This window comes from Lepisosteus oculatus, chromosome 5, assembly GCF_040954835.1.
Source record: "Lepisosteus oculatus isolate fLepOcu1 chromosome 5, fLepOcu1.hap2, whole genome shotgun sequence".
Lineage (NCBI taxonomy): Eukaryota > Metazoa > Chordata > Actinopteri > Semionotiformes > Lepisosteidae > Lepisosteus > Lepisosteus oculatus.
The window spans coordinates 30,056,930-30,070,975 of NC_090700.1; the positions used below are offsets into that span (position 1 = coordinate 30,056,930).

Genomic DNA, 14,046 nt, shown 5'->3' on the forward strand with positions numbered 1-14,046 from the left:
CCATCCTTGAATCCTAATGGAACACTGTGGATCTACCGCATCCCCTCTTGGGGATTCAAGGGCACAGATGTGACCTTCCGGGGATTTTGGAACTGCGATCTGGATGAAGGTCGTTTCGCTTCTCTTTTTCCCAGCTGGATGCCGTTCAGTTGCAGTCACCTCTTTGTGCTCACTGGCTCGTCTTCAAGCCGGGTCAATCTCGGTCCTGCTGGACACCAGCTTAGCAGGAGATCGGAGGTCGAAAGCCTGGTTCTGTGTTTGATTCCACAGCCACACTTAAAAAAAAAAACATCTCAGAGGGATAAGATTATTTCTTCTCTCTTTTCGACAGCTTTTTATTCGATTGCTGGCATATGTGTATGCACATTTCCTCAAAGCTTCTGCTGACTTTAAGAGATGATGGAGCCAGAGCAGGGTTAGGATTGTTCATTCTGAAGACGCCCCTGTACGATGTCTGAACAACTGTAACCAGGGCTCCTCGAGTCCCTCATTTTTTCCCAAGCTCTTTCTGAATGCGAACTAGGCGTTCGCTCCTTCAGAACATGAGAGGATGTCCTGAGACAGTCCAGAGACCCCTGGGAGTTGTGTTCTTTTGTCTTTTACCTCACAGGTCTTGCTTGTGAGGCTATGCCATGGATCTAGCTAGGCAGTTTCACCTTCTGGGCTCTTGACTGAAAGGTCAGGGGCACTCAGGGCAGCTGGCGTTGGTCCTGTGAAGATGGTGCTTAGTCCTGCGTGAACTGAGCAGTGTGTTCTGTGATCAAGTCGTTGGATTTTATTGCTTATATAACATTAAATATGAAAAGACATTTACACAGCAGGCCAGTGGAGTCTGCCAAGATCTGGGAAGTGTTACAGTCTATGTACAGTATATATATTTTAAATATCAATAAGAAGCCTAGTTATTCACCCATTGTTTTGCACGGCAAATGTCCAACACTAACTTGCACAAACTCTTGTCAGGTGCATTGACAACAATCAGGGCTACAGAGGCCTTTTTATTAGTCTGTATCTATATGAGGTGTAGACTATTTATTATAGTCAAGTGTTAACACAAGTTAGAATTTATCATCATTTGGTGCTTTGGTATTCTCTAACCGTGTTCTTCCTGTTTCTTGTTTTTGTTCTCGCAGAACCTGACCTATGAGATCATCCTGACTTTGGGACAGGCATTTGAGGTAGCCTACCAACTGGCTTTGCAGGCCCAGCGCACCAAGCCCCATGGCGTCGCCTCGGCAACGGGGTCAGAGGTCATCGAGACCAAATCCACACGGCCGGTGCCCAAGCCCCGGGGCAGCGTGCGGAAGTCGGCGGTGAGTGGTGTTGGCGAGGCGGCGGCTGGCGCCCCTCCAGGCACTTAGGACGGGTGTATCTGCGATGACTCGACTCTTTCCAGTGCTGAGGCACTGAACTGTAGACTCACTGTAGTATGAGGTGGAGGAGGATGCAAAGCCGCAGTGGAATCCCAGTAGAATTGTCTCCGAATCATGTTCCTGTTCAACTCTAATTCCTCGATGGGGCTCATGCGAGACGGAGGATGAAGTGAGCAATAAATGCAACATTTTCTTCCAAAATCCTGGGATTGGAAATCCCAGATCTACAGGGCTGGCTCCTGAAGATGCCTTTGAGATTCCAGAACATCCCTGGAGAGCTATAGGCTGACACTACATCATCTTCAAGACTCCGATTGTAGTTTCCTTTCCCAAGATGTTTAAATACTTCCATAATGGGATTTCTGTATTAAATCAACCAGTGGCCTCTCAATATGAGTGATCCTATAGGCATTTTAACACAGGGCGAGTGAGTCCTTGTCACTATGAATTAAAAACAAGTCGTGTATAGATTCCACATTATTTTCCAATGAATTTTTATTTGGTGAACTTGCACTACTTAACAGGAATGGAAATCTAGAGTTCTAAATCCCTTACACATTGTAGCGCTACACTCTGCTGCTTTCAAGTTCAAATTTGTCCAGTTATTATGATCTAGGTAACTGTTGAATTCTAACATGAGTTGACCTGGAGATGTTAATAATCAGCCAGCTCCGTCCATGCAGTATCAGGGTTTAAACCTACTGAGAACAACCCACATTAAGACCCGACAAAACATTGTCTCATTTCTGGCATTGCAGATTTTCATTTAGCTCATATAAAATCTGTTCTTTTGTCTGCACTTTGAATATGTTGTAACGATTTGCTACATGTTTTTGTGAAATTTCAGTGGTCCACCAAGAGTAATTGAAAATGTTATCATGTTTTGTATTCTATATATGAGGAAATCCTACTGTAATAGCAAAATAAGAATATGATCTTTGACTTTTTTTTCTTCCTTCATTCTATTAACAAGCTTGCTGAAGTCCACTCCGGGAATGATAATCGTTGGTCCATACTAATTGTATTTTAGCTACTTGTAATGATCTTAACTGTTTTAAGTGGCAATACCGTACGGCCTGCAATTTGTCACAGTAGTCCATTTATATACACAACACACAATTCTTTTCTGAGAATCGGATGCAAGCCTCTTAACATTAAATGGCATTTATTTTAGAAAGAGAAAATGCTTTGCAGTTGCTTTGGGTTTTGATTGTTACTGTTATGCCAGTGCTTCTTTTTGTCTCTTCTCCTGTTGACAACTAGCGCATATTATAGTCCTTTGCTGTCTTGATTTTTTTTCTGTTTTTGGAGTTGCCAAATACCTCACCAACAGCAGCTCCTGTAATGTTGTTGTGCTGCTTCACCATGGCTACCCACAGTGACACGCCCCCCTTAAAGTGGCACCCATTCACAAGGACATGTCCACCCACAGAGACACGCCCACATGGACACGCTCACATGTGTGGACACGCCCATTTGCATTGGCCACTCCCATGCGCAGAGACTTGCCCACTTGCAGTACAAGGCTGAAGAGCATGTGGCACGTCCCACACCTGCGACTGCCTGCATGCTGGTTGGGCCAAGAGGGGTCATCCTCTTTTCCTCTTGTATGAAGCGGGCTTGTTGGAAATGGGAGGGCCATGGCTGAGCCAAGTCTTTCTCGGCTGATCAGAATTTTTCCCCGTTGGATGAAGGTACTCATCACATTTAGCGTCACTGTAACCTTGGCTGGCACAGTGCTTGCTTTTCCAGTGTTTTATGGGATACTTCAGAGCCTGACAGTGAGAAAATGAACAAAGGTTTGACGTCTGTTTCAAAGGCCTAAGCACACAGTTCCGTGATGGGGGCTGTTTGCCTGGAATTGCCAAGGAAGTGTTACTGAGAAGCCCATTGAAGAAAAACTCAAATAAATCTACAGATCGGCAGTCACTCATCCTGGTGTCAAAATAAGCTTTGAGAAACATCTTGTTCCCTCTAGTGTCTGGTCTACAGCCAGATTATTCACAGTGCTCCTAATATACTGTGCCTGTCTTAGTGTTTGTGGCTGATGTCAAGGAATCATGCGTTTGTCTGATCTGTTGAATTGATCTGTCCTCCTGACCTGTGGCCCAGCGACTGTGACTGCAGGGGTGTGCAGAGGCTTAGTGGCTAACTCATCCTCCTTATCCTTTCAGGATGCCCAAGGCACAGGGGCTGCGTGTCCCTGTTCTGCTACTCTGTAGACAGGCTGCCAAAATACTATATAGGGTTAAAATAAATTCAGAACAAGTAGATATGAGGGGAATCAGCAGTTCATCTGCTGGGCACATGAAATATTGTGTTCACCCGTATCTTTCTTCCAGTGGAAGGTGCAAGGTGATAATACTGTTGACTGGATCAGTAACCCGAATGACAGGACTGTGATTTTAAAAGAAAAGGGCAAAGACTGAAGTTTTTCCCCCCCAACGTCCTCTGCACACCCCTCAGTGGGACGAAGGCTTGACTAACCTGCGTGTTGCCTCACATTAACGTCTCTCTCTGTGTTTGTCTTTTCGGTTCCTCCTGTTTCCCAGGGTGCTCCTCTGCTTGAGAGCCGCTGCTGTTACTGTCACACGTGTACAACTCACCGCCCCTCCTACCTCCCTCTGCGCTCTGTCAGCCCCGGAGCTCAGGTCCTGCTTTCTCTCTGTCTCTCCTGCTCGGCCTCCTTCACTGCCTCCCGCTGTCATTCCTCCTCCCTTTGTTTCTCGCCCTCTTACCAGCTGATCTTTACCCTGTTCCTGTATCTTCAAGCACCCCATTGCTCTCCTGATTTTTCTTGTGTTATTTCTGAGCTCTGGCTGCTTGGTCATGTTTTACATCAGGGGTCTCTAATCCTGCTTCTAGGCCTCCCCTATCGGCGCCATCTCACGCGTCCCTAGAAAATCACATTTGCAAAGACTAGGAACACGCAATGAATCAATTTAAAGTCGCTTTTGTCATTGAGGGACTATGGATTTTTGTTCCCAGTGTTCTCTAAATTGCATTATTTGAAAGACTGTTTGAACCTTCTTTCTTTAATGATGTCTGATGCAATCTGCCAGATTGCATTCACCATGATCCAGGTTGGAGACCCCTGCTTGAGCCCATTGTGTCCGCGCGTGTGTGTTGTGCGTGGAAGTGTTCGTCCAACACGATCCGAGGGTCACAAGCCAGACAGAAGGGGGGGAAAAAAGTGAAAGAGAGGTGGAGGCTGCTTAGCGGAGTTGGTAGATCTTGGTGCATCGCGAGGTTTGATCATGGAGGGTCACAGAGCTTCAGTTTGTCAGCAGGAATGGAAGCAGAAGCAGTGAGGGTGTGTCATTACATGCAGTGGTTAGGATAGCACTCAATTTGAGTACAGCGCAAGTGGAGTAATGGCTCAGTGGGTTCGCTTTGCATTGGCCAGGCAGACGCTCCTGAGAGGCTCAAGTAAGAATCAATTTGCAGTGCCGTTGGGCCCTTGTAGCGCAGAGGTCACTGATCTGAGTCGACACTGCCTCTGTCTGCTGAGGTTCTGAAAGTGCAGAGCGTATCAGGCCAGGTTGTGGCAATGTGGACATGAGCTGCATCGGTCCTCTGTCTGGTGCCTCAGCTGTGCTGTTGTCACTGGAGGCTCGTGAGGCGCAGACGAGCAGGAGGCCTTGACGTGGCACATTTCAGAGGGTGTGCGTGTGTGTTGTCCGTCTCTTCCCCTGCTGGTCCGAGAGGGCGGGTGAGTCCGGTTAGAGATTATCCGTGTTTCCAGAACCGGGCAGGTGAAGAGACGAGGTCTGTGTGCGGAGAGGGCTGGGCGAGGGCAGCGCTTGCGCAACGTGTGAAGGGTGAAGGCTCTTAGAGTGGACAGACAGCCCGCTGGAAGAAAACCAGGCCTGGGAATGGCAGCTCCTGCGATGGAGTGGACAGGACAGGAGGGCCAGCGTCCTCTCGGCCGCGTCCGGGGAGTCTGTTGCGGGAGCGGTTTGTTCCTGGCGTAGAGTGAGAACGCGCAGGACACATTCACACCACGGCCATGTCAAACAAAACAAATGTGTCCGGCTGCTGCTGACCGACCGTTTTATGCCCTGCTGTTCTCCCTCCGCCCTGTAGATGGAGCCCCTGGAGCTTGAGACTGACTCCCAATCCCAAGGCAGCGCCACCTGGCTCGTGGACCAGAAGACAGACTCCAAGCGGACCATCAGCACGAAGTACGAAACCACCATATTCTGAGCCGGCCACTGCCCCCCCTCCTGCTCTGTGCCTTTTCTCACTGTGACTCGGGCCACCCCCTGACCCCTCGGGGCTGCCCGCCCCTTGTCCCCCACCCCCTGCTTCCTCTTCCTCTGGCCTCTGCCACGTACTGGCCCTTCAGAGAGCCGTGTAGCCCCCCCGCCCCTTAGCCTCTTTCCTCACTGCCCTCCTCACCCTCTGCTCCTGTAACCCTACTTATTGCTGCTGCTCTTTCCACGGACTAACTGTCCCTTCCAATCTGCTCGGCGATTTCTTCTTCCGTCCTTTTCGAGTCTGTTTTTCCCACCGTCCGCACCTTGGGCTAGCTTGCTCCTGACCTCAGCCCCCCCCCCCTCCCCAGTCAGACGTGTGAAACACACAGGTGATATTGGTAAAAGTGGAATACCTGCACCCAGCACTCGCAGGGAGATCCTAAACTGAGTGGCTTTGCCAGAGCTCAGATGTTTCCGCAGCTGGATTTCTGGGTGAAGTAAGGTTCGATCTCTTTAAGGTTGCTTTTTGCCAAAACTGATGATCCTTCCCGGCCGCTACCCATTCCACTGAGCTCTGACACCAGGACGTACAGTTGGCAGGGCCTCTTTCCTGAGTGCACCATTCGTCTCTCCCGCAGGCACTAGCCCAAGGCAAACAGCAGCCAGCATTCCTCCAAACTCCCCAGGAAGAATCTGTGTGTCGTGTTTCTTCCACTCTCATGCTTGAAAGTCCTTGTTGATTATTCTCATGGCAGCTGTGCAGTCTTTTTTTTTTTTTTTTCCCCCATCTGGTGCTCTTCCTGTCTTAGCAGGCGTTGACCACTGTGAGGCGCTCTGAAGAACTGCTTTCCTCTCAAACCTCCCGATTAGTGACTGGACAGGGGGAGGAGGGGGCAACGTGTGTGATTCAGCACAACAGGGGAACTTTTTTTATTAAGATTTTTTTTAGAGAACTTGTCCCCTCTTGTTTTGTCCTCCTTGCACAATTTCTGAATCCTCTGTTTTGACTGTGGAATATACTTTCCGCCTCCTGCGACCTTTCCAAGTTGTTCTCGCAGAGAGAGAGAGACAGTCCAGAGTCCTAGAAGAGGAATTGAATGAGCCTGCCTGGGACTGATGTCTTCTTCTTGATTGCAAACCCAGCTCTGTTTTTAAGTTTGCCTGGCTTAGACTGAGGCCAGCCTTTAAAAGAATCTGGAGTTCAGCACTGTGATTTGACCTGAATCCTGGATTTCCTCTAGTAGGAAGGGTGGGAATGTTGCAGAAAACTTTTTAGAAATGTGTATCTTCACCACTTCAATCAATGCCAAGGAGCAGCAACAAATAAGCAAACTAGAAGCCCGATAATGACCCATAAACACTGTTACTGCCTCGAACCTGCTCATCACCTCACTGCTGAGCTTCTTACTGCAGCGGCTAAGTCCTCTCGAGCTGCAGCCATGGATGAATAACCTGATAGCAAGACGGGTCACGTCAAAACGAAACTGACTGCTAACGGAAAGCGTTCCATGTTGGTAAAGACGAGCGAGTCCACCAGCCTCTTATTTGAACTTCATGCATCCACAGCGTGACTCAACACGCCCAGACTCCTCCTCCTGTTTCGTCCGAACGCACTGCGGCATCCACTCTCCATGTTCACGTTCTAGGAGAGGTTCACAAAGCGTCGGCTTGTGCTCAATGCGAGACGTTTCCTGGACACCACAGTGCAGCGTATTCTAGCTTTAAGTTGTATAGCAGCGACTGAGAAAAGATGGGTGAGGTGGAAAATCGATTGAACAAAAGGGTGATGATTGTTGTTTTAGGCTTTAGTTTTTCATTCTGTCTGCGGGGTGCCTAAAGACGAACAGGAGGCCTTCTCTGAACACTGTCGCATGTGTGTCGGGGTGACCTGGGTGGTGACACGCGCCCCAGCTTCCCCGCTGGCTGCTGTCGGCTTGTCAAGTCTTCGGTCTGGTCAGCTCTTTGTGCTCCCAGAAGGCCGTCCTGCCTTGTCGAGGAGCTACACGTGGATGTGTCAGAGGTCAAAGAGTACACGTGTAGGATGTCGGGTGAGCCAGGCACTAAACCATAAAGTGGGCCAAAACTATCCAGTGCTCCTGAACATCACTAGACACAGAACTGCGGCAGTGACAGCGGGGGTTGAATCTGTGAGGGGGCTCTATGCTTCAGGATTATATCATAACCATCCTGATTTGCATCACTCCATCCTTCTCTGGTTGACCAGGCCGGAGTTTCTGTAGCCTGCCTTCATGCTTTCACCCCCTAACAAAGAGCGGCCGCTTCAAGTCAGCTGCATCTAGGGCAGCTTGACGTGAGGTCAGAGGTCATCACCTTTCACTCACATAATCCCCGAGTGTGTGTTAGGCAGCTTCTCATTTAGTTGCTGGTTAAAGATGGCACGCAGTATCTTTTTTTTTTGTTAACAGGCGAAAGTTTAAAAGTAACAGATGACCTATCAAGGACAATCCAGGTTTGATGTTTTTTCTGGGGAGCTAATTGTTTTGAGTCCGCTTAGCTGCCACTTGCATTCACAGAACGTTGTAAATCCAGTCAGAAAAAGATTGTGCTTCACGGATGGTGTCTGAAATGAGTTCTCAACCAGGGTTGTGCAGTTCGAGATGGCTAACTTGAAAGACTCGGTACTTCCCTCTATCAGATGCTTCTTTTTTGATGTTTTAGATCCTCAGTCCCTTTTTACTCCGGTAGAGCTGTTTTTCTCATGCCATTTTATGAAGTAGTCATCACGGCTGACTGAAAAAGATTCTTTCGTCTTGACCCCAGAGAAATAGTTTTAGTCAAGCCTGCAGCTGTCCTCACTGGTTCTGTTTAAGGAAGGCATTGCCTTTGCATTATTAATTGAACCTGTGGATTGGAAACAATAACAAAACCCTGAAGCTGCTATTAAGAGTCTTTATTCACACACTGAAAGTCCTGGCCTTCAGCATCCAAGTCCTGCTGGCCTTTCCTCGCCTCTTGGTGTTAAATTAAGGGTTAGCTGCAATCACTGGGAAGACAGAATATCACATTGTTTCCAGGAGCCATGATGCCTTCCGTAGGCTCCTGTTCTCCAGGGCCTTTCCTGAAATCACCTGCAGGTCAGAGACCTGGTTATTTGAACCTTGAACCTTTTGACCAGAGAAGTATAGTTAACCGCGTACAGGAAGTCAGCTGCTTTAAATGTCTTAGATCCCCCCCTAAGCTCTATGATCGCAGGTTCGAGCCTGGGTCATGTGACAAGCGATTTCTCCAAGCGGTAGTGCACCACCCAGGCATTAAACAACCAGGCCTCTTTCAGATGTGCTTGCAGCCGTGTGGTGCTGTCAGTGAGAGACATGTCTCTCCTCCAATCAGCACTGCTCCTCCTATACAGGGCGGGGCTGACTGTGATGTGTTCAAAGATGATTGGCTCAGGTCGGAGGAGTCTGTCTAAACGGCCTCATTCTCCCTGTGTGCGGTTGTGGGGTTCATAGCTGTGGGCCTAGATGTGAAAAACACACAAAATTGATATACTAAAAACACCTGACAAATTACCGACACCATTCTATATCCGAGGCTCACATTTTCCCACTTTGGAGCTTCTGTCTTGGGCTTGACACCGACCGGGGGTTTACAGTTGCGTTGGCAAGCTGTCTCCAGTTCTCCCGTGTCCTGTTTTTCCCGTTTGTTGGCTGCCTCTTCATGCTCTGCCAGTTAAGTTGTTGACGTTGTCTCTGCTTCAGATTTCATTTGTTTCCTCTAATCCACTCTTACCTGGCAAGTATCGCAAAAATAATTTAAATTCGTAGCGATGTCGTTTATCCCCCCAAATCCGGCGACACCAGGCTCTGAGGGCCGTTCTCTGTGATTTGGTAGCCACAGGTATCTCCCCGCTTTGATTCTTGGGCCTCCTGTGCGCGCTAGTGGCTGTTTCTGACGGTCCTGTTGCTCACGAGCTCTCACTGTGTCTCCCTTCATGTAGCTGAGCCCCGGGGTTCACATGCGGAGACGAAGCTGAGGCTCCAGAGCGAGGGAGAGGCCGACGGGCACGGGGGTGTGGGGGGGGGCGAGAGGGAGCCGGTGGCGTGCTCCAGTATTAGAAGGCCTTCTCCCCTTACGCCACCGCCAGACCAACCCCACACCCACAAACTCACAGGCACTGTCAGGATGTCAAGACGAACCCCTCCCCCCTCTCTCTCCACCGCCGCCCAGAATGAGAAGGGGACTCCTGTTCTTCCTCCTTTGCCCTGTAGGGGTCAGTGCTGTCACTCGGTTAGAGGGTCCTGGGAATCTGTGTCTTCATGGTTCCTGAGCTGGGTGCTTCTGCGGAAATCTTTAGCTACCCCGAGACCGCTTCATGCTGCAGAGTCTCTGACTCTTCAGGGCATTGTTGTTTCTTGCAAAGTGAATTGGTTGTAATTTTATTTTTGTTTGAATGTGTCTACCGGAGCGAGGATTAGGATTATACTAGCATAGCAAAGGTTTGTCCTGCTGCTTCAACAATCTTCCATTATTTAGCTGAGTTACGTGCCAAAGTATGCTGCATACGTTCATTTTTTTATCTCCAAGTAGACTTACTACGGTGTATGAGGGCTTTCCAAGTGGTAAGACCCATCTTGTCTTCCTGTAGGGTTCCCTCCTCAAGCTCTTGCCAGCTCTGTGTTTGGACATATTTCCTAATTCTCTTGTGGAGGTGTGGGTGTCTGTTGCATTGTGTAATGTCAGGCCCCTCTGTGTGCTGACAGACCCACCAGGTTTCATCCAGAAGAGGCCAACTGAGTTGATTGGCAGGGGCCTTGGGACCTCTTTGTCCTCAGCTGTAGCCCAAAAGAATTGCGTTTCAGAAAACTTCCCATCCCACACTAACAAGGAAGTCTTTTTTTTTGTAAAAAAACACATGACGAGAGTGGATTTAAGGTTGCTTGTGGCACTGTGAATAGCTGGACATGGTGCCCTGCTGTGACACTAACTGATTTGCTCCAGAGGGGAGAGTTTACTGCAGGCTGGCTGTAGCTGGAGCTGGAGTTGCTATAGCAGCAGGTTGTTTACATTAAAGGGTACTGTTGGCCGCGAGAGAGAAGTGAGTGGATAGCGTATGGTACATGTGGTGACAGAAATCCTCCCTCTCCTTTAAGCACTGAGCCACTCTGCTGTCGACACTCTGCGACGGGTTTTTAACACGATGTAGGTCTGGGACCTGTGAAAGAAGGTCGTGGGTGCCAGTTTGACACTACATCAAATGAGGATTTAATTTAAAAAAATACTATTAAAATGTATTCGAATGAATTTGCTTTTAATTTAAGAAAGTTCGTTTTGTTATTGTTTTTTTTTATTTAACTGTTCCAGTGCTTAAACTGAGCCAGGCTGGTGTTGAACTTGATGCTAACATGACACAGAGGGGAAAAGATTTTTAATTGCTGTCGATAACAAAATTCAAGGCCAATAAGCTACTAAAGCAGACATTTTTTTTCCCATAATAGTTTAAAACTGCCCTCTTGCAGTCTCATAGGATTTATTTCTTAATGAGGACTGGACAGTCCTCATTAAGAAATAAATCCTATGAGACTCTTAGGCCTGAGGACTGTTAAACCTGTACTGAATGTTGCCGTGGTTACTATGACATTCAGTCATTTACTTCAATATTTTTTATTTTTTTAAAGTTTTAGGACTGTTAGCTTCACCACGTTTCTTAAGGATGAGTCAAACCTTCAGTTCATCAGCCTAGTTCAGTTTTGGCGTTTGCACATCTGCTAATTGTGATAATGGGTAGTTAAGAGGAACTAATCTGTAATATTGTTACTGAGGGCAATGAAAATAATTCTAATGGAACATAAAGAAATCCTTAGTTGTCTGTATTTTGATACTTGAATGATTCCACTCTTTTTATAAATGTATATGTATGTAACGTTAATCTTTGTCACCTTTGTCTAGACTAAAAAAAAAGAACAATGTGTAAAGAAATTCAACATATCATGGTACCGATACCTGCTGTTTTGCGGTAGGAGACAGGCAGGAGCAGACTGAGAAAACTCAGACGGACCTCACTACAGAAAACTAAAACGATTGTAAATACTCTTGGGCTTCCAGTCTTTGTTTTTTTTTATTATTTTTTCATAATTGTACAACTAATAAAAGAACAAACTTGTAACTTAAAATTTTGTGGTTGCATTTTTTAAAATAATAGCTGGTTGCATTTGATTTGTTTCATGCCAAAAGTTCCCCCAGTTCTTCAGATCTAGGATTATCCAGCCTTGAAGCGTAGGGCCTTCTGGTGTCCAGGTGGCGAAGCGAAAAATTCATCATCATTTTGTTGCCTTTAACAGGGTAAATTTAAACATAAGGTATTTACCAAGTCAGTCTTGGTTTTCATTCAAGACTGTGAAGCACAGCCAGAAAGAAGTGGGAGCTAAGATGAAGTGCAGTTGAGATTCCTTTAACAGGAGAAAGTTCTTTACACAAAGGGTTGTGGGAGTCTGTCACGAGCTGCCCATTGTTGAAGCTTGATCTCTTTCAAGAAGTCTCAGGATGAGATCCTCAAATTCATCACTTCCTTAGAAAACATATGAGCTTGAATGGAAACTATGGCTTTTGTTTTAAAACTGTTACAATTGTAACTGTAAAAAGACTCAAGATGATGTGAGTGTGTGTTTGGGTCTGTCTGTATCTGTCTCTGCCCTGCGATGAACTGGCATCCATTGTCCATCCTCACACCCATCTCTTGCTGGGGTAGGCTCTGGCTGCCCTGTGACCCTCTACTGGATAGATCAGTGAGAAAATGGGTGGAAGGATATGTCTCAAGATAACGCTGTTAACGCTGGGAACGCACACCAAAAGAGTGAGAAGGCAGGTCTGCCAGTTGACACAATCAGAGACAGGAGTAAAAGGGACTGAACTCGGTTGAACTCAACATGTTTGTAATGTTAAAGGCTCGGATAATTACTTAAAAACGTCTCTTCTTTATCACAAACGGCAAGAAGTGAAACTGAGTTTTGCGATTTTGTCTCCTGCTTCGTTATTGCAGAGATGTCTGTCTTCGGGCCTCCCCAGAGCTCCAGGTGCTGGCGGCCAGCTCTGTCGAGGCTGTACGCCTCGGTGGGGGGGGGGGGGTTTGAGAGCTGGTGGATTGAATCCTACACACTACACAACCACACTATTGGCCTCACAATATATATAACTGTCCAGGCTGTGTTACTGTCCTATGGTCTCTCAATCTGCTCCCATGTATCCGGGGGCATGAGAGGGAATTTGCCCAGGCCTGTGGACCAGTGGGCAGGAGGCCCTCAGGAGACCCACACATCCTGGATCCTAGAGATGGGTAGGAGCTGCAGCGAGTCTGCAGAATCGCCTGCTCCAGCAGGAGGAAGGTATTGATTAACCCCATTGACTGATGTTTTTACAATCGATCAGGAGGTGCAAAAATAACCTCTAGACTGCAGTTGCTGAAACAAATTAAGAAAAAACAGGGTACAGTGGGGGCTGAAAGGCATGTTGTTATCGGAGTAACATGGTGATCTAGATCAATGATCTTAATTCCTTTCAAAGATGTGGATTCTGATGTAGCTACTAGCAACCAAATGCATGGGCTGAATGGCCTCCTCTAATCTCTGATCTTCCTTATTTTCTTCAAGCACACCAGTCTCCTGGTTGAGCAGGCAAACAAAGGCTCATCAGCACTGCCTGTGGCCTCAGAGCTGTGCCTACAATCCCTCACCGATTTTGAGGCTTGTTGTGAACACAACATAGCGCATTTCTCTGTACCCATTATTAGAGCTGATTCGTGATTCCGCAAAGCACTTCTTGTGTGGAGAACTGCTGTGAAACTTGCAGTCGTCTGTCTTGTCCTGCCGTTTCGGCGTCGGGTAAATGGAGATGGCGATGGGGAGCGGAGGGCTGTGGGTATTCTAAAACGAGATGCTCGCTAATGGCCGGGAATCCGGTTTCCAGGAATCATGATCAATCCTGGATGAGACCGCTTTCGGGTAGATAATGCTGGTTTACGGTTTCAGCACGGTATCCCTGCTCCTCGTTCAGCAGGCTGGCTGATCCACTAGGCTCTCCTCTCAGTTCTGAGAGGCGTTTTCCATCGCCGGGAGGGGGGCAGTGAGATCCAGGGTGCCTGTTGCCCCCTTCCTGTGGACACTGTTGGACCTCTACTAGAAGGATTCAGTACATTGACAGGCCTCGTGCTATTGACATGTACTGTACAGTATATAGCGCTGAAAGCAACAGTTGAAAGGGTTTCTCCCTACTGGAAACCCAAAAAGTAGTATCTGTAACCCCCCCATTTCCCAAATATCATCTTAGCAACAAAACCTAGTACTGGTCCTTAGATGCAAAGGCATTTAAATTCTATTATTTACGGAGAATTTTAAACTCCAGTGATATTTTTTTTAATTTCTGTCTAGGTGAAATGTTAGTAAAAGCCATTTGCATTACATTTCTTACGTACTTGTAGAGGCAGAATCTCTGGCATAGTGGCTTGTATAACACAGGCTTAG

The 14,046-nt window shown here is 47.4% G+C and overlaps 1 protein-coding gene across 10 annotated transcripts in view; it reads left to right on the forward strand.

Annotated features, from left to right (window-relative positions):
- The window catches only part of LOC102698879 (ankyrin repeat and SAM domain-containing protein 1A), a 131,229-nt gene extending 119,526 nt beyond the window's left edge, over positions 1-11,703 (forward strand). For 5 of the 10 annotated variants that reach the window (XM_069190253.1, XM_069190254.1, XM_069190257.1 and 2 more), the window contains 2 exons: positions 1,134-1,313; positions 3,926-5,557. In XM_069190253.1, the coding sequence (XP_069046354.1) occupies positions 1,134-1,313; positions 3,926-4,273 (528 nt within the window). In that variant the 3' untranslated portion in view covers positions 4,274-5,557. Of the gene's footprint in view, positions 1-1,133; positions 1,314-3,925 lie in introns of all 10 variants that reach the window. The other 5 variants (XM_069190259.1, XM_069190260.1, XM_069190261.1 and 2 more) reach the window with 5 other exon arrangements.
- The last annotated feature ends 2,343 nt before the right edge of the window (positions 11,704-14,046 follow it).